This window comes from Lycium barbarum, chromosome 4, assembly GCF_019175385.1.
Source record: "Lycium barbarum isolate Lr01 chromosome 4, ASM1917538v2, whole genome shotgun sequence".
Classification (NCBI taxonomy): domain Eukaryota; kingdom Viridiplantae; phylum Streptophyta; class Magnoliopsida; order Solanales; family Solanaceae; genus Lycium; species Lycium barbarum.
Window position 1 is genome coordinate 17,805,759 of NC_083340.1, and position 21,941 is coordinate 17,827,699.

Below are 21,941 nucleotides of genomic sequence, written 5' to 3' on the forward strand. Positions count from 1 at the left end.
TTAATGAGGCAGCTAGCAATGCGTATTACTAGATACGTGTACTCTTTTTCCTTCACTAGGATTTTTCCCACTGGGTTTTTCCTGGTAAGGTTTTAACGAGGCACAAATCTATTAATGAACATCCAAGGGAGAGTGTTATAAACCATTTTGTCAAGTTGTATTTTGAATGTATTATTAATGATTATACAAGTAGAAGTGTAAATTGTACCACTTGACTTAAAGTGATATCTTAGTTGTGTCAAGTTGTGTACAAGTTGCAAGTTGTAGAGCAACTTGTACAAGTTGTAGGTAGAAAGGCAAAACTCTTCTATAAATAGAGAGTTTTGCCTTCTCATTTGTAACATCAAGAAAAGTGATGATACAATCTATCCCTCCTCTTTACAAAGTTATTTTTGATTTACTTCTCTTATTTATTTGCAATTATATATAATTTTATAACATAATCAACGTTGTAACATTTTCTGCAAATGCTTACAAACACTTTCATGTCCTCTTAAGATTTGACTTCCAAACCTTGTGAGAAATTTAAACTCATAAATTTAACTCTAAAGGTAACGTGAAATTCATTAGTTCCGTAACTTCAAGGAATTCATATGATAGGGAAGAAAACTTAAATTAAAGTAGCCATTAAAAGAAATCTCTAGACACTAAAATTGAGTTCAGAAATCAGATACTCTAATCTAAGTGAAGCACTGGACCACAAATATTTAGTGTTTGCCACATTTCAGAAAACATTTTCCAGTTGCTTAGGACCATACCGTCCCTTTCAAGCCAGGGAAACTATTTAATGCAGAAAGGCCAGGACCAATGAAACTAGTAAATGATAAGCATCCAGATCAGGAATAGTGACATCCAGCAATAATTCAGTAACAAATCTTCATGCTCTTTAGTATTAGTTAGCAATAATAGTTATGTGCATGGTGGACTTGTCACCCTCATATTGTGCATTCAGTTGGAAAGAAGTCATTGCCCATCTTCACATATCTTGTTAACATAAAAGAGCTATATACATCATTTCATTAGCATGGACAAATTCATCAAAAGAGACACTATATTTTCAATCATGATTTTACTGAACCTGTTAACACATAATTATTGACCAAAAGGATATCTAGATATATAATAATCCCTTACACGAGAAGCACCATCTCGGGAAAGGATTCCCTCAAGATCCCCAATAATTCTGGCCAGCCATATCTCTAAATTCCGTTGGATTTCTTTTAAGTTGTTTCGGATGGAGTCAAAGGATCGCTTAGTGGCTAGTTGGGCTTGACCTTCAAATTCATCTCCATAATAACCTTTTCCGCTGTCAGTTTGCAGTACCATCAGCTTCTGTCCAGTTTCAGATGCACGCTGCTGAAGTCGAAATGCTTCAAGCAAAAACTCTGTCTGTCTTTGGGTCCGGAACTCAGGACTCAGTGTGGCTTCACAGGGATCACTCGCCTGCTGCTAAGAGGGATATCATTATCAGTAGTATGCTTGTTATACACATTTCTTGATTTCGATTTCTTTTGAGGTAAAAAAAAACAACATACTGTCCATTCTTGGAGAAACCTAAGCATGCATACAATAAGCTTTCAAGTCCATGTACTAAATTTTTAAGCAATGAGCTTGCAATTATTACCATTCTTCTGCATAGATCATCGATCTTGCCAGCAAGAGCTTGGTATCTCTTCACCTGCTTCCGCGTTGATGATGGTACCTTAGATGAATCAGTCTTCCCAATTTTTTCCAAATTCAGTAGCTCCTGCTCAAGTAACTTTAGTTTGGAGGAGACTCCTGTTGATTCACCATCTATCTTCCAAGGGGCCTCCCTTCTGAGAAAGCAAAAGAGTTAGTTGCTTCAACGCCAAAATGCAAACATCTAAGCGTTTCTCTAAACACAGAATGTTTACCTTGCTACAAAATGCTTTAAATGGTGAAGTGAATCGGCAGAATCATACTGCACATCCTGCATTGAGAAAATACATTTTCTTAAGAACCAAAGATAATCGCCACCTAACTACCAAGCTGGTTATTTACTAAGATAGGTCAGCCGACTCACATAACAGGAAGAAGCTGAATAAGAGTCAAAAGAACCTCACCTCTCTCCCCTCCAAGCTTGAAACTAGAATTTAAGCATTTTGAACTTTTCATTTATTTCTCTTTTTGTCCTAACCCTTGTAAATCCGACTTTATCCCTTACCAGCTCACAAGGCATAGATCAACTAATAGGTAGGTTTATTTTACAGGTTGTTATATGTTTTCTTTGGCCTTTCTATTTAAGTTGAAGACTAAAGAGTGAAATGCATCAATTTTCTTCCGGATTGTGATCAATGAAAAGGGTGTCCCTGTACCAAGGTTAAGAAAATCAAAATCTATTATGCAGTTTCATTCTCAGGAAAGAAAAAAATAGCTAGGCACAAATTGATTGTGTGATCTCTATCTAGTCCAAACTTGGCATATTCACCAAGTATAGGCAAAATGTTTCATTGGAGGAACTTGCTTAAATTGATAATATATAAAGTATTACCAAAGATGACGTTGTACGAAAATAAAATCCAGAGACAGACAAGACAAGATACAACTTGCAATAAGAAAGGGAAAGGACATCTTTTCATTGAGGTTGATGAATCTTAAACAGAAACATAACAGATTGACTAGATGTTGACTGATAACTGACAATCCTTTGCATCAATAAGGATCCATTTTTAACCAGATTATCGTTGAACTTCCCAGCCGAAGGGGATATATACTTGGATGCCATTAAGGTCGGTGTTCTATGCCAATAAAACAAATTTCTGGAGTTAATTCGCATACATTTTTTTGAGCAAACTATTTAACCAAAGGGGACCATTCTCGAAGCTAGAATTGCAAACCTCTAATAGGACGAAAAAGGTGAAAGAAGAAAAATACGAAACAATGACCTGGTTTTCAAGAAGTGGTCCACAACGCCAGTATAGGGTAAAATGAACTGTTGAGTACTGAGTTATAATCCTCAGTAAACAGAACCATATCCTGGGTAGTCTGAACTTTCAGTAGCCAGCGAGAAGATCAACAAACCATTCAAAATTATGTAGAATAGAGACATGACTTTCAACAATAAAGACAAAGCACAAGACAAGCAGGAGATAAACTGAGGACACTAAACTACAGATTTCATTAATAAGCATCTCGGAATGTAACAATTATACAATTCAATTTGAATCTGGCACTGAACTACTCCTGAATAAACCTTCATTTAAGCTTTATCAGAAACAATTAGAACTGGATATTCCTGTGAAATTTTCAGGTATGTGAAGAAGGTTCATACCGGTCTGTACTTCACCGAAAACTCGGTTATCTTTTCTACATCATTGGCCAATATTACTTCAGCCAAATTCTTATTCAACTTCTTTGACTTAATTTTGTTCATCTACATTGCAATGGCTCATTTAGTTTATCAAATAGTTATTATTTACAAAAATCAACCTCCAAAACCCCTTCTCCTCCCACATCCAAAACCCAGAAAACTGCAAAAGAAAAGGATAAAGAACAAATAGTGGAACACTAAAAGCAAAAGAGTTGAACAAAGCATATCAGATAGTCAATAAAAGAAGCATCTTTTTCCTAAGTAGCACCATCGAAATTGGAAAACAAAATATAAGACAAACACAAAAGGGACAAACTAATCAAAGTTCATCCTATTTTTTCCCTACATGAAGATCATTCTAGCAAAGACTTTGTGTCTTTTTACCACATTATAACAACAACTATAAAGAACAAAAAGTCCCCAAAAAAGAATGAACAAATCATACCTGCCAAGGACTAGCTTTTTCAGCCCAAAACTTAGAAGCAGAATTCAAGTATTCTGAGTTAAACCCATTATTACTTTGTCCATAAACATCACTCATTTGCTCAGCATTAGGTATACCATTACCCAAATAACACTCTTCCATCCCCCCTTCTGATAACCCAACTTTCCCAAACCTCAAACCCATTTCAGCATAACAATCTCCAACACCATCACCACTAGTACTATTTTCCATCTCACAACCACCCCTTCTACTCATAAAATTCAACATTTCATCTCTTTCACTGATTTCCCTTTTAAGCTCATCAATATTAGCCCTTAACTCACTTTCCATTTTCTCAAACTGTTCAGCTCTCCCTCTTAACTCTGCAATCTCTTTATCACACTCATCAATCTGTTGCAACAGCCTCTTCTTTTCTTGTTGCCAAGAATGTCTATGATTTGCAAAGATTTCTACAACTCTTGCATTTGCTTTTGAATCCTCTTTTCTGCTAAAAAGTAACTGCTTTAACTCCTCTTCTGTCTCAATGAGCTGAAAAGTTAGCTCCTTGTTGCGGTTTTGAAGTCTTGGAACTAAAGAAATTGCATTTCTTGGTAAAACCCCAAGAAAGATAGCAAAACTTAGACCCAAATATGAGGAGAAAATCTTCTCAAAGTGGTTTTTGTTGGGTTCTAAAGAGAAAGGTAAAAAGGGGTTTTCTGGTTTTTCTTGTTGTTCTTCATGTGCAGCCATTAGTGTTGGAAAGTTGTCTTCAGTGTGGGGAGATTTTTCAGGTTTGCTTTTTGAGTTCACCTTTCTGGTTTGTTTTTTGGATTACTTTGGGTTTTGGTGATTTCTACTCAAAAAGTCACTTCAGGCTTTAGCACTCTCCCCATGTGACCTTTTGTTTGTGGTCTCTTTTGCTAGTTAGTCCTTTTTCTTGTTTTTGCAAAAGTTGTTAGAAAGATTTTTGGTATTGAAGTGAAAAGATGAAAGTGGATAAGAACCAACATTTCAGGACTCATTGAGACATGATTTGAAATTATGAGATGAAATTTATGGAGTAGCCTAAAGAATCGCCTTTCGCTTATTATTCCTAGAGAGCGAGAGATGTGGCAACATTCATTGAGTTTTAAAGTTTTATTTGGACATGAAATTTGAATTTTTTAAGTTATATTTTTTTGATAGACATAGAAATCCCACAAGTTGTGAAAACTACCAAAATTTTCTTAATTCTTATACAATCTTAATGAGTAAGTCATAGTTCATAACAAAATTAATACGCCACTAGAAGGTCTTTCAAAGAAATACAACATCAATTGATCAAACTTTAGTTTAATAAAATGAAAAATTAAACATGAGTTGTAATGTAACTTCTCTTTAATATAATCCTCTCACACGGTTGGTAAGAATAAATTTATTATAAATATACTACCAGTTGTAGATATTTTACTATTTGATATAAATGGTTGCTAAACATGATTGGTAAATATATCTACCAACTTATGGATCTATTTTTACAAAATATAAACTTATGGGTCAACTTTTACATTTAAAAATTTTAAAATCATGATTTGGAATCCCAAATCATGCCTTTTTTTATGATTTGAGATTTCATCTCATGAGATGAAATCGCATGTCCAAAAGCCTACTTAAGATATTGGTCGAAAGACATTGAACTATAACTTTTTTTTGGGTCAGTTTTACACCTCAACTATGACTTCATCTCAACTATGATTTGTTCTCTTTTTTTACCCGAGTTATTATTTTCTATGTATTAAAACACACCTAATTAAGTAGATGATGATAGTTCAGGTAGTTACATGGAGCAACTGATAGTAGGCCGAAGTGTGTTTTAATACATACATGATAATAGTTCAGGTAGAAAAAAGGAAAAATTGATAGTTGAAATTTGAAATTCGCAATAAAGTAATACTTTAGATTTTTTTTTTACCATTAACCAACTTTTTAGTTATTAATAGATTAAGTTATACACATCATTAAACTATCATATCACCTAAAGAGTATCTAAATATAAGTTTCTTTAAAATAAAAAATTTGTAATCTTGAAAATAAAAATCTCACCGGTTATAAAAAAACAAATATAAATTGACGTTATAAAATATTAAACGTTGTTCTACCAAATAAATCAACTCATCAACTTTTTGCTTAGTATGCACCCGCTATTAAGAGAAAAAGTTGTAATTGAACACAGTATTTTTGTATCAAAAAGATGCGTCGAATCTTACAAAATACACTAAAAATAATAGAAACTGTAAAATTGTATATCTAAAAATGTGAATCTCTATTGAGTCTTTTCTTTTGTTCATTCATAATTTCTGTCAAATCTAACGAACAAAATTTTTAACTTATTAGTGTAAGTCAAAAGAGCTCACTTGGACAAACTTAAAAAGCCAAAACGTCTCAAAAATATATTTAAGAACTACTTTGGACTAACCCTAAACATAGGGATCATTTTCTACTTCTCCACAAATCTTATATCCATTATCCCGCGACTGAAAATAAATTCATATTTTTTTTTACTTTTTGATCCGGTGTCTAATATTTGTATAGTGGCTTCGATTAATCCGGATTCAAGTCGGGTAAGACCCATTTAAAAAGAAAATGCTCCCTAACATGATTTTTTTTTTATAATTCGATCCCGAAATCTCTAGTTAAGAGAGGAGTCATATCCATCTCACCACAACTCTTGTTGGTAAATAAATCCATCCTCAAAAAAGGAGAGTACTCCAATGTTTTTTTGTCTTTGACACACTTCTTAAGAAAATGCTAACTCGAACTTACTCTTAATTAAATAATACCTAGTTAATACTAAAGTTTTTTTTTACTATATAAAAACTCACTTATCTTAGTAGAGATAAATTCGGAAGAAAATAACATTTTTGGACACTTATTTTGTACCAAAATAAAAATAACAAAAGGAAACTGCGATTGACTTACAGAATGGATCTTGATTGAAGTTAAGAGATTTAAAAGAATCAACGGTCATTTTAGCATTAAATATTTGATCATGTTTGTTTTAGGCATAAACAATCTGGAATCCGATTCAACAGATTGTGCAGAGTACTGCTGCAAACCATTTTTATATAAGGATTTTTCAGATCTTTAAATGCCTCTTTATGCACTTAACCATTTGAAACTGCAACCAATCAACCTTAATAGGGGTCATTTGGCTTAACTTTTATCCACGTGGTGATTAATAATGAAAATTATAGTATGTGATAATTATTAATAATAAAATTATTATATATGATAATATATGGGTTCTCGCATAATTCTATACGAGTGTTATTTAATTTGATCAATCAAACACTATATCTTTTCAAAAACAGTTTCTTTACCTTCTAAGATAAGAGTGAGGTCTGCATACACTTTACCCTCCCCAGACTCCACATTGTGATATTTAATTGGGTATGTTGTTGTTGTAATCAAACACTATATTATTGTTTAAAAAATGTATATTTGATCTAATTAAATCTCAAAAGCTAGTTAAAGAAGTGAGGATTAAACAAGACTACATAAAGAGACATCCCATCACGTAAGAGCCCGTTGTGGGACTCTGACACCCCTCAGCACGCCCAGGATTAAACATCTGGACCGTGAACAATAAAAGATGTGGGGCCTAACATCGTGTAAACAATGATTGGGATGGGCATAACTCTGATATCATGTGAAATAAATAGACATTGGACCTCATCGTAATCCAAAAGATAGCTCGAGAGGTGAGAATTGCTCAAGCCATATATAGAGACCTCCCATCCCGTAAGAACTAGCTTTTACGATTGAGCTAGGCGAAGAACTATTTTTTTAACAATTATCTTATACGAGATTTTATATTGGACTGAAACTTTTAAACAACCCTGCGTGGTATGAAATCACAAAACCATAATTTCGAGATAATTTTGTCCGCAAATTAGTGATCAGCAGCACTAAACAATTTAGGTACTATATGAGTGAGAGGGACTACATACAGCAAAAAGATATAAATATTTTGTTGTTTTTTACCTTAGAATTTTGCAAAGAAGCCCGTACAGAGGCCTAGCCTATTGGCTATTGAAAACTCTATCTATAGTTAAGGAAAGCCTACCACTGTATAATTATGACACACTTCCAATCCTACATTTTATTGGGAATTGTGCGATTTTTCCATTTCTATCATCCATCCTTTTCTGCATGGCATCATTTCTGTGTCCCCCGTGCATTAGAATAATTCTACTCCCTATTCATGCTATTTTTTTCAGGACTTGGCATAAAATACCGAAAATTGAATTATCGAACCGAATTGAGAGTTTCGGTATTTCGGTTTTCAGTAATAAAATTAAAAAAGTTCGGCATTCTATTTTGGTATTCTGTAATTATAAGTTCAGTAATTCGATATTTCCTGAATACTGAAATAATTATTAAATAGAGGGTCATTAAATTAATAGTCTAGCCTATGTCCTTAGCTTAAACATTTCTTTGATAGTGAAAGTTCTCATGCTCTCCTTATATTATTAACCGTTAGCGTAGATCATGTTAATTGCATTTTGAGCACTGATTGTTGAGAAAAACGAAAACCTATTATTCTGATCTTTTACATCTTATAATTATTACAGATGATTTATCAAAAACTGTAGTTCCAACAGGCCAAGGCAACTGAAAGTGAAAAACCATGAGTGAGTTTCGCATTTCAATTTCCTGTTTTTCTTATTTAATGTATAAATATTAAGCTTTAGAGGCACTAAAACATTGAGGAGGCTGCTAATTATGTGTTAGTGATACAACTTCATCATTTAAGGACATGGAGTTTTTACTCATAACAAATCTTGAAAGGTGAATCCCCAAATCAACTGTCACTATTAATCACATATATTCATTCAAAATGCATAAATCTGGGTATCCAAATTTACAGCTAAAAAAATTAAGAAACCCCAAATTTGTGCTTGTTATCTAACCATTGATGTAATACAGTAAACTCGACTTAATATGGTATTATCGAATACCGTATCGAACCGAAGTTTGATTTACCGATTACCGAACCGAAGTTCGAAAGTTCGGTATTTGGTATTTACTTTCAATTACCGATTACCGAATTACCGAACCCGAACTTTAAAAATACCGAACCAAATACTGAACGCCCACCCCTAATTTTTTTGATCTTTTTTTTTTCTTTCTATTTGTCATAGTGACAGATCAATTTTAAATGCTGTGATTAATATTTAAAAATGTCTTTTAATAATATAATTTATTTATTTATACTTATTATATTTGCATGAAATATATGTATGGCGTCCGATTTCAAAACTTTGAGTTTGACCGAGTTCATAGATTCGAAATTGGATCCATTAGTGAATTTGGAAGACCAAGGGAGAAGGAGAGGGGTTTAGTAAAATAGATTAATAGAGGGTGTCTAATTAATTATTAAGTGGCATTTCGTGATATATTAATTATTAAGTGGCATTTCGTGATATTAATAGGTAAAAAGATTGAGGCTCAAAATTTAATAGTTAATGAAAAAGAATAATACTAGCCCTGATTATTAAAACGGAGGGCAAAAGTATTAGTTTCGCAAACCACAAGACCAATTTAGGATGTTTTTCATATATTCTTTTTAATAATTCTATTAGCTAAGTTGAAAAATAAGGACAAATATGTACCTAAGACGAAGGTAAAGTTGATTCAAATTTTAAACGGAGAATAACACTAAAGCTTTTAGCAAATTACAGAGACAATTTTATACTTTTTTTTTTCTAGGGAGTAATTATTTTGATAGTAAGTACGGATGTATAGTGGATATTTCTTATCATGATCAAATTTAGTTTACCCTTTTATCAAATTCAAACACAATAATCTCAAATTAATTACTACTCAATTCTCTAACAAGTCAACACAATTAGGGCCCGTTTGGCCATAAATATAAAAAAAAAAATCACTTTTTTTTTTTGAATTTTTGAAGTTGGAGTTGGAGTTGTGTTTGACCATAATTTTTGAAATTGTAGTTTTTGGTGAAATGTAATGTAAAAACGTGAAAAAGTTGATTTTTTTTTAAAAACAAGTTTTTTTGTTTTTAGTATTCCGAAATACAACTTCAGAAAAAAGTGAATAATTTTTATGACCAAACGTTAAAAGTAAAAAAATTGAAAAAAAAAATCGGAAAAAAGTGAAAAGTTTTTTTTTGGCCAAACGCCCACTTATTTTCTTTGAAAACCAAATTCCTTACCCAAAAAGAAAATGATCGTCAGAAAAAGAAAATAAAGCTGACAAGTGAAATGCAAAAAGTGAAAAGCTGTGTAATCATTTCAATTCGAAAAGGCGTAAGTTGCCAAATTTTGTATCTCATTGTTTTTGTTTGTTTTGACAAGAAGGGAAACGGGCAAACTGCTAGCCGTACTTAGTAGTGTCATGCAATTTGGGACATATAATTAGACCTCTGAGAGCTTTATGTGGGATTAAGGAGAATCAATCTCAGAGGATTAGTTGTCATTAGAGCCCGTTTGGATTGGCTTATAAGCTGTTTTTTAATTTTTTAGGTGTTTGACAAAGCAATTTATAAATTAAAAAAGTGCTTAGAATAAACAAAAAAACAAAAAAGTTGTTAGGGTGGCCCAACTTATTTTTTTGACTTATAAGTTATTTTTTAATCAAACCAGCTTATAAGCCACTTTTTTTTAAGCTAAGCCAAACGGGCTCTTAGTCTATTGTGCAGTGTTCTTTAGTCATTTTAGTTAGGGTTGGAACATATTTTATCCCTTTCACAAAGTGCCCGAGAGTGTTTTAATTTTGCAAGTTCAAAAGGATAAGAATTGCTTCAGACGATAATAGTTGGGGGCAAATAGATTTTGTTATTATAAGATAAAATATCATATTTGCTCTTAAATTATACGAAATTGTCCAAAATTGACCTGATTTTGAAAAAGGGGTCACTATTCCGACCCCAACAACATTCAAAACCTCTAATGCAGTGTTTCTATCCCCAAACTCAAATTAACCACCCTTAGGCCTCAAATCATCTTAAATGAAATTCAAATGAAGAACAATTGCACCTCCGAGTTGAAATTTCACGTATGTCAGAATTTTATCGATATAACTCTCTCATCTATTCTTCTCAGGTCAGATGCCAAAGCTCCACATCAACCTCCTAATACTAAAATAAACTTAGGTACACAAAATTTAGCTTATAAATTATAGGCAGCAATATTACGATGATCACGACAAGGTTATAGTGGTTGAGGATCGGTAGTCTTGTTGGATTTACAAGTATTCATGATGATAAGTTGATAGATGAAGAAGAGGAGCAAATATTACAAAAGAAAAGGGCGTTGAATCCTACATAAAATGCCAACATTGAGACAAGAAGATGTATATCTTCCTCTCCTTGTAGAGAAACAGGTGGCATGCTAATAACCAACAGATCAACATCTGTTGGATTTAATCACAACCATACAATTACATAGGATTCCATGTACAGCTAATCATAGTTAATTATTTTTTTATTCTTACCTGTACAAATCATAGCTAGACACGTATGTACTTTGTTATTTCTCATTTCTGCTCAAAGTTTGTATATATACAGTGCGTATGGGAATAAAACAAATACAAAACTTTTCACAAATTCTCTCAATTTCTACATGGTATCAGATTAGGAATATTCGATCCTATTCCTACTTCATTCTTCATTTCTCACTTTCTTTCTTCTTCACTCCCTTTGATCCAAAATGGCAGATGTTCTTGTTGGAAATGCCACTGAATCCGCTCCTACAACTACTGGATCTACTCCTCTTGATTCCAGTAGTCCTTTCTTTCTCCATCCATCAGATTCACCTGGTATGACACTAGTCAATACCACCTTTGATGGTCGTGGCTTTGCAGGCTGGAGGAGAGCCCTTCTTATAGCACTCTCAGCTAAGAATAAACTTGGTTTCATCAATGGGAGCTGCAAATCACCATCTGTTGATTCTCCCTTTTTTTCACTTTGGACTCGATGCAATAATATGGTCACTTCTTGGTTGCTTAATTCCCTCTCCAAAGAGATAGCAGCCAGTGTGCTTTACTCAAAAACTGCTGAGAGCCTTTGGACAGATCTTGAAGATAGGTTTGGCCAATCCAATAGGGCCAAACTCTACCACCTGCAGAAGGAAATCAGTGACTTAGTGCAAGGTAACAGTGATATAGCAGGCTATTTTACAAAGATAAAGCTATTATGGGATGAACTTGATGCATTATATACCACTGTGACCTGTGCTTGTGACTGTAAATGTAGAGGAAAAACTAAAATGTTGAAGTCTCACCAGGATGAAAGGCTTATTCAGTTCTTAATAGGACTAAATGACACATATGGCCATGTGAGGAGCAACATACTCATGATCTTTCCTCTCCCCAATGTCAATCTTGCTTACTCTCTCTTGATTCAAGATGAGAAGCAAAGGGAAATCTATGTCAACTCTCAGTTTCCTGGAGATTCATCCTCTTACTTAGCAGTTCAGCAACACTCTTCAACTAATAAGCCTCAGAACTATGAGTATAAAGGAAAGAGGAACAACTTAATTTGCTCACATTGCAAGAAACCAGGACATTCTATTGATAAGTGCTACAGAATAATTAGGTTTCCTGTTGATTTTAAGTTCACAAAGAATCAGAAATTCCAAGTAGGAATTAAAAGCAATGCTGTGCTAGGAACCCCTAACGCACAACACACTGTGTTTCTTGAGGGAGAAGAAAACCCTTTTACTCAAGAGCAAATCAGTCAGCTGCTTCAAATTCTTAAACATACTAAAGTTGGCAATCCAGGGGTAAATGCTAGTATGGTTGAGTGTACTGGAAACCCCTTCACACCAGATCAGATTTCTAAGTTGTTCCAGCTTCTTCAGCTAAGTAGGCTGGGGATTTCAAGTTCAGATGTGAATGCTAATATGGTTCACTGTGCTGGTAATATTTTCAATGACCCTGTTGCTTATTTTACATATATGAACACTGATTCTTGGATCATTGACTCTGGTGCATCTGAGCACATGTCATATGATGCCAAATTTTTCTCTAGCCTTAAACCTTTGCCTTCTCCCCTTTTTATCAATCTTCCTAATTCTTTTAGGGTCAAGGTAACTCGTGGAGGTTCAGTTACATTATCTCCTAAATTGATTGTTCATAATGTTTTGTTTGTTCCATCTTTCAAAATCAATCTAATTTCTGTAAATAAATTTTGCAGACAGTTCTCATGTATCCTAAGTTTTTCTTCTACTCATTGTGTTATGCAGGACCTTTTAGTGAAGATCCCTCAGGTTCTTGGTCAAGCTAGAAATGGCATCTATGTTCTCCAGTCACCTGTTTCTCAGCTTCCAAGTTCTTCTAAGAATAGCTTAGGATTACTTTCCAGTTTTTCAATTCCTGCATGTAATAATTTCAGTAGTTCTGTTTCTTTAAATTCCAACTCCAATGTAATGTTGTGGCACATTAGATTGGTACATTTACCCATTTATGCAATGAAAAGCCTGAGTTTCATTTCATCATCTTCTACTCTTGATTGTCCTTGTGATGTTTGTCCTTTGGCTAGGCAATCTAAACTACCATTTCCTACTAGTTCTATCAAGACTAAGTTGTCACGACCCAACCCCGTAGGCCGTGACTAGTCCCCGAACTGGGCACCCGAACACACTCATCAGATCCGAATCACATACAGATAGCGTATACGGGCTCAAATATCACACGCTGCCTCAAATTATATCAAGCTATCTCAGACACATTTCAAACACAACCATTTATGTACATATATATCCGAAGCCGACAAGGCTATCAAATGGCGCAACGGCCCAAAACATATACAAACGCACGCCGACAAGGCTGCCATGGCAAGTGGGATCATACAAACACACCCGTACAGAAGTAGGCACAAAACCCACATATACATCTACAGACCTCTAAACAGACAGACCGAATCATATGGCGGGACAGGGCCCCGCCGTACCCCTGAACAAATACATACATATGCAACGAACGAAGATATATACCAAAATGTAGGCTCCGGAATAAGAGGAGCACTCCAAACAGCAGAAGAGGGTATCCTAAACGGCTGGATCACCAAACTGTGCGTCTGCACCTGCGGGCATGAAACGCAGCCCCCCGAAGAAAGGGGGTCAGTACGAAATATGTACTGAGTATGCAAAGCAGAAGATACAGAAAACAAATCTGAGGCATAAACGAAATAGAAGTACAGAACATAAGTGCAAACCCAAAATATCAAAATGTTTACTGTCAAAATATAAGTCATGCATAGGGCACAGAGAATATGGTCGCCCGCCCGTCGATGGCGCCATAACACAGCATAACACCAGAAGGTTCAAATCTCCGTACCCCCGTCACACATCATAACACAACATAACGCCATACACAGCATAACGCCAAATATAAGTGGAACCCGACCCTCTAGCGAGTGGCTCGGTGAACCATCAACACAGCATAACACCGGAATATATCAAAGTGCGCACGACAACAGAACCGGCCCGGGAACCGGCGAAAGATATAACAGAACGCACGAGCAGAGTCATGAGTAACCATATGCATAAAATCATTATCATGGACTCAATTATAAGTAAAATGACCGTACTTTGAAAATCGAGATAATAGTCATACTACATTCTTTCAAAAGTCCTTCGAATTACATAAAGGAAAGTCGCGGGACCTACGGATGGGTATCGACCCGAGCCGGGCCAGCCTATGGAAAACATACTTATCATACGCCATGCAAACTCCTACGAAGATATCGAAGCAATCCGAGCCTTTCTGTGAAAGTTACGACGTTCATAGTTACGGAATTCTTTAAAACAAAACTTTTAATGCGACATTGGAAATCAATTATTTCGAAGACATAAGGGTTCATATTTCCTCACATCAAACATACAAATGCCAAGGAATATATATAGAGATCATAACATACTCGGATTACGGATTTAGAATTTCCTCGAGGCTCGTGACATAGCCTATTTATAACTAAGACATGCCAAAAGAAAGAAGGTTGAGCTTTACATACCTCGTACGCACTCCAAGCTAACTTAACTCAAGCTAATCTAACCTACGCCTCGGGCTCCCCAAGGTCTACAAATACGTCAACGAGTATTACACATTAGCCATCGGCACTAGGCAATTTATTCCAAACTAACACTTAATTCTACAGTAATTTGGGCAGCATTTCCCCTGTAAATAGGCCAACCCCGAGAATTTAACTCGGCCAGAATCAACAACAACAACAACAACAACAATAACCAACCTAGCAACCCCAATGACCAATCCGAAAGATAATATAACATTAACAACTCTCTTTCACATCATTCGACAACATTCATAATATTCAATTCGACGGGTTACATTCAAGCCATATTATCGCTCATCCATTCAATTTCCAACCCGAACCCTTACCAACGATATTCAAGGACATGTTAAACAATTTACATAATATTTCCAACAACCCAACAATTGTTCCAATTTACCCGAAAACAGTCCCCAAACCCGAGAACCTCACTATAACACACTCCTCATTTTCAAATCATGATTTGTATCAACAATCCACACTATAACGATAACATTCTCATAAATGTACAACCTATATCAAACGCACAATAACCCTCAAACCAGCCCATACAAATTCAACATCAATCTTGAGTAATTAAACGCTCATTTCCAAACTAGAATTCATAACGACAACAACTAAAACACTAAGCGATATTAATTCATCCTTTGCCACACATGGGAGGCTACACACGGACACATACCCACATACACATTTAAATGGTTCTCATTTATTTCTTCACCCTACAACAATCAAACATGCTACATAGAATTAATTCATCACCTCAACACCACACAACATACACACACCTCATACGGCTAACACACCAAGCACACAACCCACTTCCAACATACCCTATCTCATGATTTTCATTCATTTTAGCATACTACAACATGCATACAACATTCACAACACATAAACAAGACCAAATCTTACCTTTCTTCTTCAATTCCACACTTTGCCTAGGGTTTGCGATCTACTAAACGGAGGGCTTGATCGCTCCAACAACGCTTCCACGCTACTTAGGGACCTCCAATTAGCGGATTTGCACCAAGGAAATAATTTTGGGGTGGCTAGAATTGGACTTGGTTTTCTCTTGGCTTGGCCGAAAGTTTGGTGTTGAAGTTCTTCAACTTCTTGATTTTCTTGCTAAGTATGGAATGAGAGAAGATGACTTAGAAGTCATCTCTTAAGTTCCCATACTAACTCTCCAAGTGTCCATGGCCCACACAAGTGTTGGACCATTTAAAATTGGCCACAACAATGTGTGGGACTCACTCCAACCACACGGCCAAAGGGCTTGATTTAGCAAGATTTCAACTTCCAAATTTGTGACTTTTGGTCCCAACTTTTCCTAATTGTTCCATGCTAACAATTTCATGTACATCTTATGTCTCCAAATAGAATCGAAGGTCAAGAATCCCAACTTCAAGTCCCGGAATGGTCTTGGCCCTAACTTATCATAGTTAATCCGGGTTGTCCCACTGTATAAAAATATGGGACATAACATAAGTGTATTTTTGAATTAATCCACATTGACACATGGGGTCCTTATAAATCACCAACTCATAATGGTTACAAATATTTCCTTACAATTGTTGATGACTTTAGTAGATGTACTTGGACTTATTTACTTAGTACAAAGAGTAATGCCTTCTCCATGCTTAAACATTTTTTGTCCATGGTGGAAAGACAATTTAATCACAAAGTGAAGGTCATACGATCTGATAATGCTCTAGAATTAGGTAGTGGTACTGTCACCTCTGAATTTTTTAAATCCCAAGGCATTTTTCATCAAACTTCTTGCATTGGGACCCCTCAACAAAATGGTATTGTTAAGAGAAAACATAGACACCTTTTGGAAACCTCTAGGGCACTTTTGCATCAATCTAAATTACTTATTTGTAATTGGGGGGAATGTTTGCTCATTGCTACGTTCGTAATAAACAAATTTCCCTCCTCTGTTCTTAAAGGCAAAACTCCCTATGAACTGATTTTTGGTAAACCTCCTACATACAACTTCCTAAGGTCATTTGGATGTTTATGTTTTGCTTCTACTTCTCCTCAGAATAGATCCAAATTTTCCCCTAGAGCTAGAACTTGCATTTTCATTGGGTACCCCCAGGGTCAAAAGGGATACAAACTTCTAGAACTCTCCACTAGAAAGATTTTTATCTCTAGAGATGTCCATTTTCATGAGTCTGTGTTTCCCTTCTCATCTGGATCTGTTTCTAATCCTATTTTTTCCTCTTACCCTCCTAGCCCTGCTTGTTTTGATCCTATCACCTCTGATATTTTTCAACTGGATTCTAATCCTCTTATTGTTGCCCCAATTCCTGATTCTAATTATCCTGCAACTCCCCCTCAACCCCCTCTCCCTCCTCAGTCTCCCATTCTTCATCCTGAACCCCCCATTGCCCCTCCTCCTATCCCCACTAGATCCTCAACCAGAACAATCAAACCTCCAAGTTACTTGTCTGATTACTTATGCAATTCAGTTGTCATCACTGACCTCTCTTCATGTTTCTCTACTGCTGTCACACCCCAAGTTTTTCCTGTTTCTGCTCTTTCTATTTACAATCAACAGGTATTGAATTCTATTTCACAAATCAGTGAACCTATTAGTTTTTCTCAAGCTGCTCAACACCCTGGTTGGAAACAGGCCATGACAACTGAATTTGATGCATTAGAAGCTAATCAAACATGGACTGTAGTTGAGTTGCCTATTGGAAAAAGGGCCTTGGCTTGTAAATGGGTCTATAAGGTCAAACACCATTCTGATGGAAGCGTTGAGAGGTTAAAAGCAAGATTAGTGGTCAGAGGTGATACTCAAAAAGAAGGGGTTGATTTCAATGAGACTTATTCCTCTGCAGTCAAGATGACTACTATTAGGTGTTTGTTAGTTGTTGCTATTAAGAAAGGTTGGGCGTTGACACAATTGGATGTGAATAACGCCTTTTTACATGGCAATTTACACGAGGAAGTCTTCATGAAATTCCCTCCTGGTATGTCATCCCCTAGCCCCAACCATGTCCTCAAACTCAACAAATCTCTCTATGGATTACGACAAGCATCCAGAGAGTGGTATGCTCGTCTCACTGCTGCTTTGAATTTCAAGGGTTTTTCTTCTTATTTGAATGATTACAGCTTATTTTTCAAACAGCATAAGGGTTCTATTTCTATAGTCGCGGTTTATGTCGACGACATCATTTTAACAGGAAATAATTCCTTTGAGCTTGCTATTCTAAAGGAGTTCTTACACAACGAATTCAAAATAAAGGACTTGGGTAACTTACATTATTTTCTTGGTTTGGAAGTGCTTCGCGAACCTCAAGGCCTCATCCTTTGTCAAAGAAAGTTCACAACTGATCTGCTATCTGAGTTTAATTGCGATCATCTCCCATCGGCACCATCTCCTTTGGATCCTTCTTCTAAATTATCTGCAGACGCAGGGGAATTGATTGCTGACCCGTTTACTTATCGCAAACTGATCGGGAAACTCAACTACTTGACTCACACTCGCCCAGATCTCTCTTTCGCTGTTCAACACCTCTCACAATTTATGCAACAACCCAGAGTTCCACACTTCACTGCTGCTCTTCGTGTTGTAAGATACTTGCGTACATCTCCAGCCCAAGATTGTTTTTCTCATCATATCCCTCTATTTCTCTTTTGGCATTTTGCGATGCGGATTGGGCTTTATGTGTTGATTCACGTAGATCAATTAGTGTATTTTTTATCAGCCTTGGTGGTTCCCCAATCTCGTGGAAGTCGAAAAAGCAGATCTCAGTCCCACTCTCATCCGCCGAAGCGGAATACCGTTCAATGCGAAGGCTTGTCGCCGAATTGACTTGGCTCCATCGTTTGTTAACTGATTTATCTGCAGCTCCAACCCTTCCGATACCCATTCAATCCGATAGTCAAGCCGCCTTGCACATTGCTTACAATCCGGTGTTTCACGAACGGACGAAGCACGTTGAGCTCGACTGCCACTTTGTCCATCAACAGTTCATGGCTGGATTAATCTCTCTGAATTTTGTTCCTTCATCGTCCCAGCTCGCCGACATTTTTACAAAACCATTGTCGGGTCCTTCTCATTTTCATAGTCTCTCCAAGTTGGGTCTCTCTTCTCTCCCCTCCAACTTGAGGGGGGGGGGGTTGGATTTACAAGTATTCATGATGATAAGTTGATAGATGAAGAAGAGGAGCAAATATTACAAAAGAAAAGGGCGTTGAATCCTACAGAAAATGCCAACACTGAGACAAGAAGATGTATATCTTCCTCTCCTTCTAGAGAAACAGGTGGCATGCTAATAACCAACAGATCAACATCTGTTGGATTTAATCACTACCATACAATTACATAGGATTCCATGTACATCTAATCATAGTTAATTATTTTTTTATTCTTACCTGTACAAATCATAGCTAGACACGTATGTACTTTGTTATTTCTCATTTCTGCTCAAAGTTTATATATATACAGTGCGTATGGGAATAAAACAAATACAAAACTTTTCACAAATTCTCTCAATTTCTGCAAGTCTTATGACAAAGATAAAATGGTGGCAAGGAAAAATAATAAAGATGAAAGTGAGAGGTCGTTTGCATTGAGTGGTTTTTGTGCGGAACTTTTGTATGTAATTTCTATGAGTGTCATTAGGGTGAAACAGTAGTGGAGTAACAATTATCTTCGAATGGCGTTTTTTTGTGTGGGGATTCAACTTAGCAAAGTTTCAAAGCAAATTTGAACTATTTTGGATCTTTCAAAGAGAAATTTGATCTTTTTTTTTTTTGTATAAAAGACCTGGATGTTGGAAAATTTCTGAAGTGAATGCAGGCATATTTGGATCAATCTTATAACGTAAAGGGTATATATACTTGACCCCAAGTGTCCCCAACTATTAACAAAAGGTAAATTTGAATCATTTCACAAAGTTCAAGCACAAATTTGAACATTTTTCCTTTTTTATACAAAGGATATGTAATTTATCATTTTAAAGTAGAATAATATATATATTTTAAAATAAATATTACTCTTCATGTTCCAAATTATTCGTTTGGCACCGTTTCCTTCATTTGTTCGTTATAAAAAGATTGCTAACTTTCTATATTTAGAAATTTCTAGTCATAACTTTTTTTCATTTTACTTCTAATGGTGTGATGATTTGTGTTGATCCATTTATAAGCTAAGGTTACTATCACACTCGCGTATCAAGACTTTAAGCGCTTTTCATAAACAGGAAAGAAAAACAAAAGTGAATGAAAAATGCAAAGTGAATCAATGGTTAATAAGTTTTAAATTTATGACAAAATAAAATGACTGTAAAATGCTTTTTTTGAGAAAGTGACATTACTTGTCCACACTTACCTGTTTCGTTAATATTTGTTTTCGCATGAATAGATATTACTCCTTCAGTTCCTTTTTACTAATCAACATTGATTTTGCACGCCACTTAACAAATTATTTATTTGTTTCACTAAGTTATTCATATTAATTATGTTTTGAAAATTAAAATTAGACCATTAGTACTCTGACAAGCTTGAAAATTAATTATCTAATGATAAGAGTACAATCGAAAAAATAATAGTCAATCTCTTAATTTGCTAAAAACGGACACGTAAAAGACATACTTTATTTTTAATACACTGAATTAATAAAAGAAAAGGAGGGAGCATATAATAAGCTATAGACCACAACCAGAGTGGTTAGGTATCAGTTATAGTACTTTCACCATTCAAATTTGGAGCTAGTGGAGCAACATAATTTAAGTAGGCGTTTGGCCATAGAAATAAAAAACCTTTTCATTTTTTTTTTTTTTGGAATTTTGGAGTTGGAATTGTGTTTGGCCATAATTTTTGAAATTGTATTTTTTGTTGAAATGTAATTATTTTGGTTGTGAAAAAGTCAAAAACTTGAAAAACAAGTTTTTCTTGTTTTTCAAATTCCGGAATACAACTTCAAGTTGTATTTGAAATTTTCATGGCCAAACGCTGATTCCGGAAAAAAGTGAAAAAAAAATTCCAGAAAAAAGTGAATAATTCTTATGGCCAAACGGGCCCTAAGTAAGAACACATACAAATTCATGAGAGTTTAAGTTATATACACAAATTAAATAAAAAATTTCTTACACTATCGGTGAATCTTAATATATAATAGAAGGTTTATTATCATTTTTACTAAATTACCAATTACTTATCAAAAACTGTATACATAAGTATATCATATGTGACTGTAAATATTTTTATGTTGTTTATAGATAAAAGTTAGTAAAATACATTTGGTGCGAAGGAAATATTATTCTTGAAAATGTTTGCCAATTCATAAATGCTTTGCCGCAAGTGGAGAGCATTAATTCGTGTTTGTTGTGCAGGCAATTTCATAAATGCTCTCTAAGGTCGTTCCCTTGACTCGTCACTGCGGACCAAACATGCATCTTTATTGATGCCAACTACAATTCATAGTATTCATAACTATGCATACAATTTATTGACCACCAACTCTTTTTCTCAACCTTTTCGTATAAAAAGTTATGGAGCTTTTACTCGTAATAATGTTGACTTTTTGACAGGAAATATGATGAACAAATTAAAATACTAAGCGTTTATTCAACACTTATAAAAACAATCTCAAACACTTATAAAAACAATCTCATAATATGAGGAGTAAGAGTGTATATATATATTACTACTATTAAGAAGCACCGGTTGATGCTCCTTTTTCGTCGTCCGTTGTGGACCCCCCATAAAAAAAAAAAATGGGCCCCATATTAAACAGACCCATAAAAAAAAACAAAATTGTAAAAAAAAAAATTGTGGGCTCCATATATATTAAACAACATCTAATATTAAAAAAAATGTGGGCCCCATATTAAACATCATCCAATATTAAAAAAAAAAGGAAAAAAGTGGAACCCACCACATCCAAACTCACGGGAAAAAAAAGTGGACCTCATATTAATAAAATCAAGTAATATTGAAAAAAAAAAAGTGAATCCCATATTTAAAAAACAAAATATTTTGGGCCCCATATTAAACAGGCCCATAAAAAAAAATTGTAAAAAAAATAAATTGTGAGCCCCATATATATTAAACAGCAACTAATATTAGAAACAAAATTGTGGGTCCCATAT

The 21,941-nt window shown here is 35.0% G+C and overlaps 1 protein-coding gene across 2 annotated transcripts; it reads right to left on the bottom strand.

Annotated features, from left to right (window-relative positions):
- Positions 1-966: 966 nt before the first annotated feature.
- Positions 967-4,756, bottom strand: LOC132635436 (uncharacterized). Of its 2 annotated transcripts, none has more exons than XM_060351830.1 (4): positions 3,777-4,756; positions 1,896-1,951; positions 1,625-1,817; positions 967-1,449 (listed from the first exon to the last, which is right to left on the bottom strand). In XM_060351830.1, the coding sequence occupies exons 1-4, from the start codon at positions 4,503-4,505 to the stop codon at positions 1,093-1,095; spliced, it is 1,335 nt and encodes a 444-aa protein (XP_060207813.1). In that variant the 5' UTR covers positions 4,506-4,756; the 3' UTR covers positions 967-1,092. The 2 variants fall into 2 exon arrangements, with proteins under 2 accessions (XP_060207813.1, XP_060207814.1); XM_060351831.1 differs by having other exon boundaries at positions 967-1,446; positions 3,777-4,744.
- Between the last annotated feature and the right edge of the window lie 17,185 nt (positions 4,757-21,941).

Bases quoted from the DNA above. Each gene is read 5' to 3' on its own strand.
- LOC132635436 (XM_060351830.1), bottom strand. From the start codon at position 4,505: ATGGCTGCACATGAAGAACAACAAGAAAAACCAGAAAACCCCTTTTTA. The intron at 1,818-1,895 runs GTAAACATTCTG...TTGCTTTCTCAG, and splicing joins TTAAAGCATTTTGTAGCAAG to AAGGGAGGCCCCTTGGAAGA. The intron at 1,450-1,624 runs GTAATAATTGCA...TATCCCTCTTAG, and splicing joins ATGATCTATGCAGAAGAATG to CAGCAGGCGAGTGATCCCTG.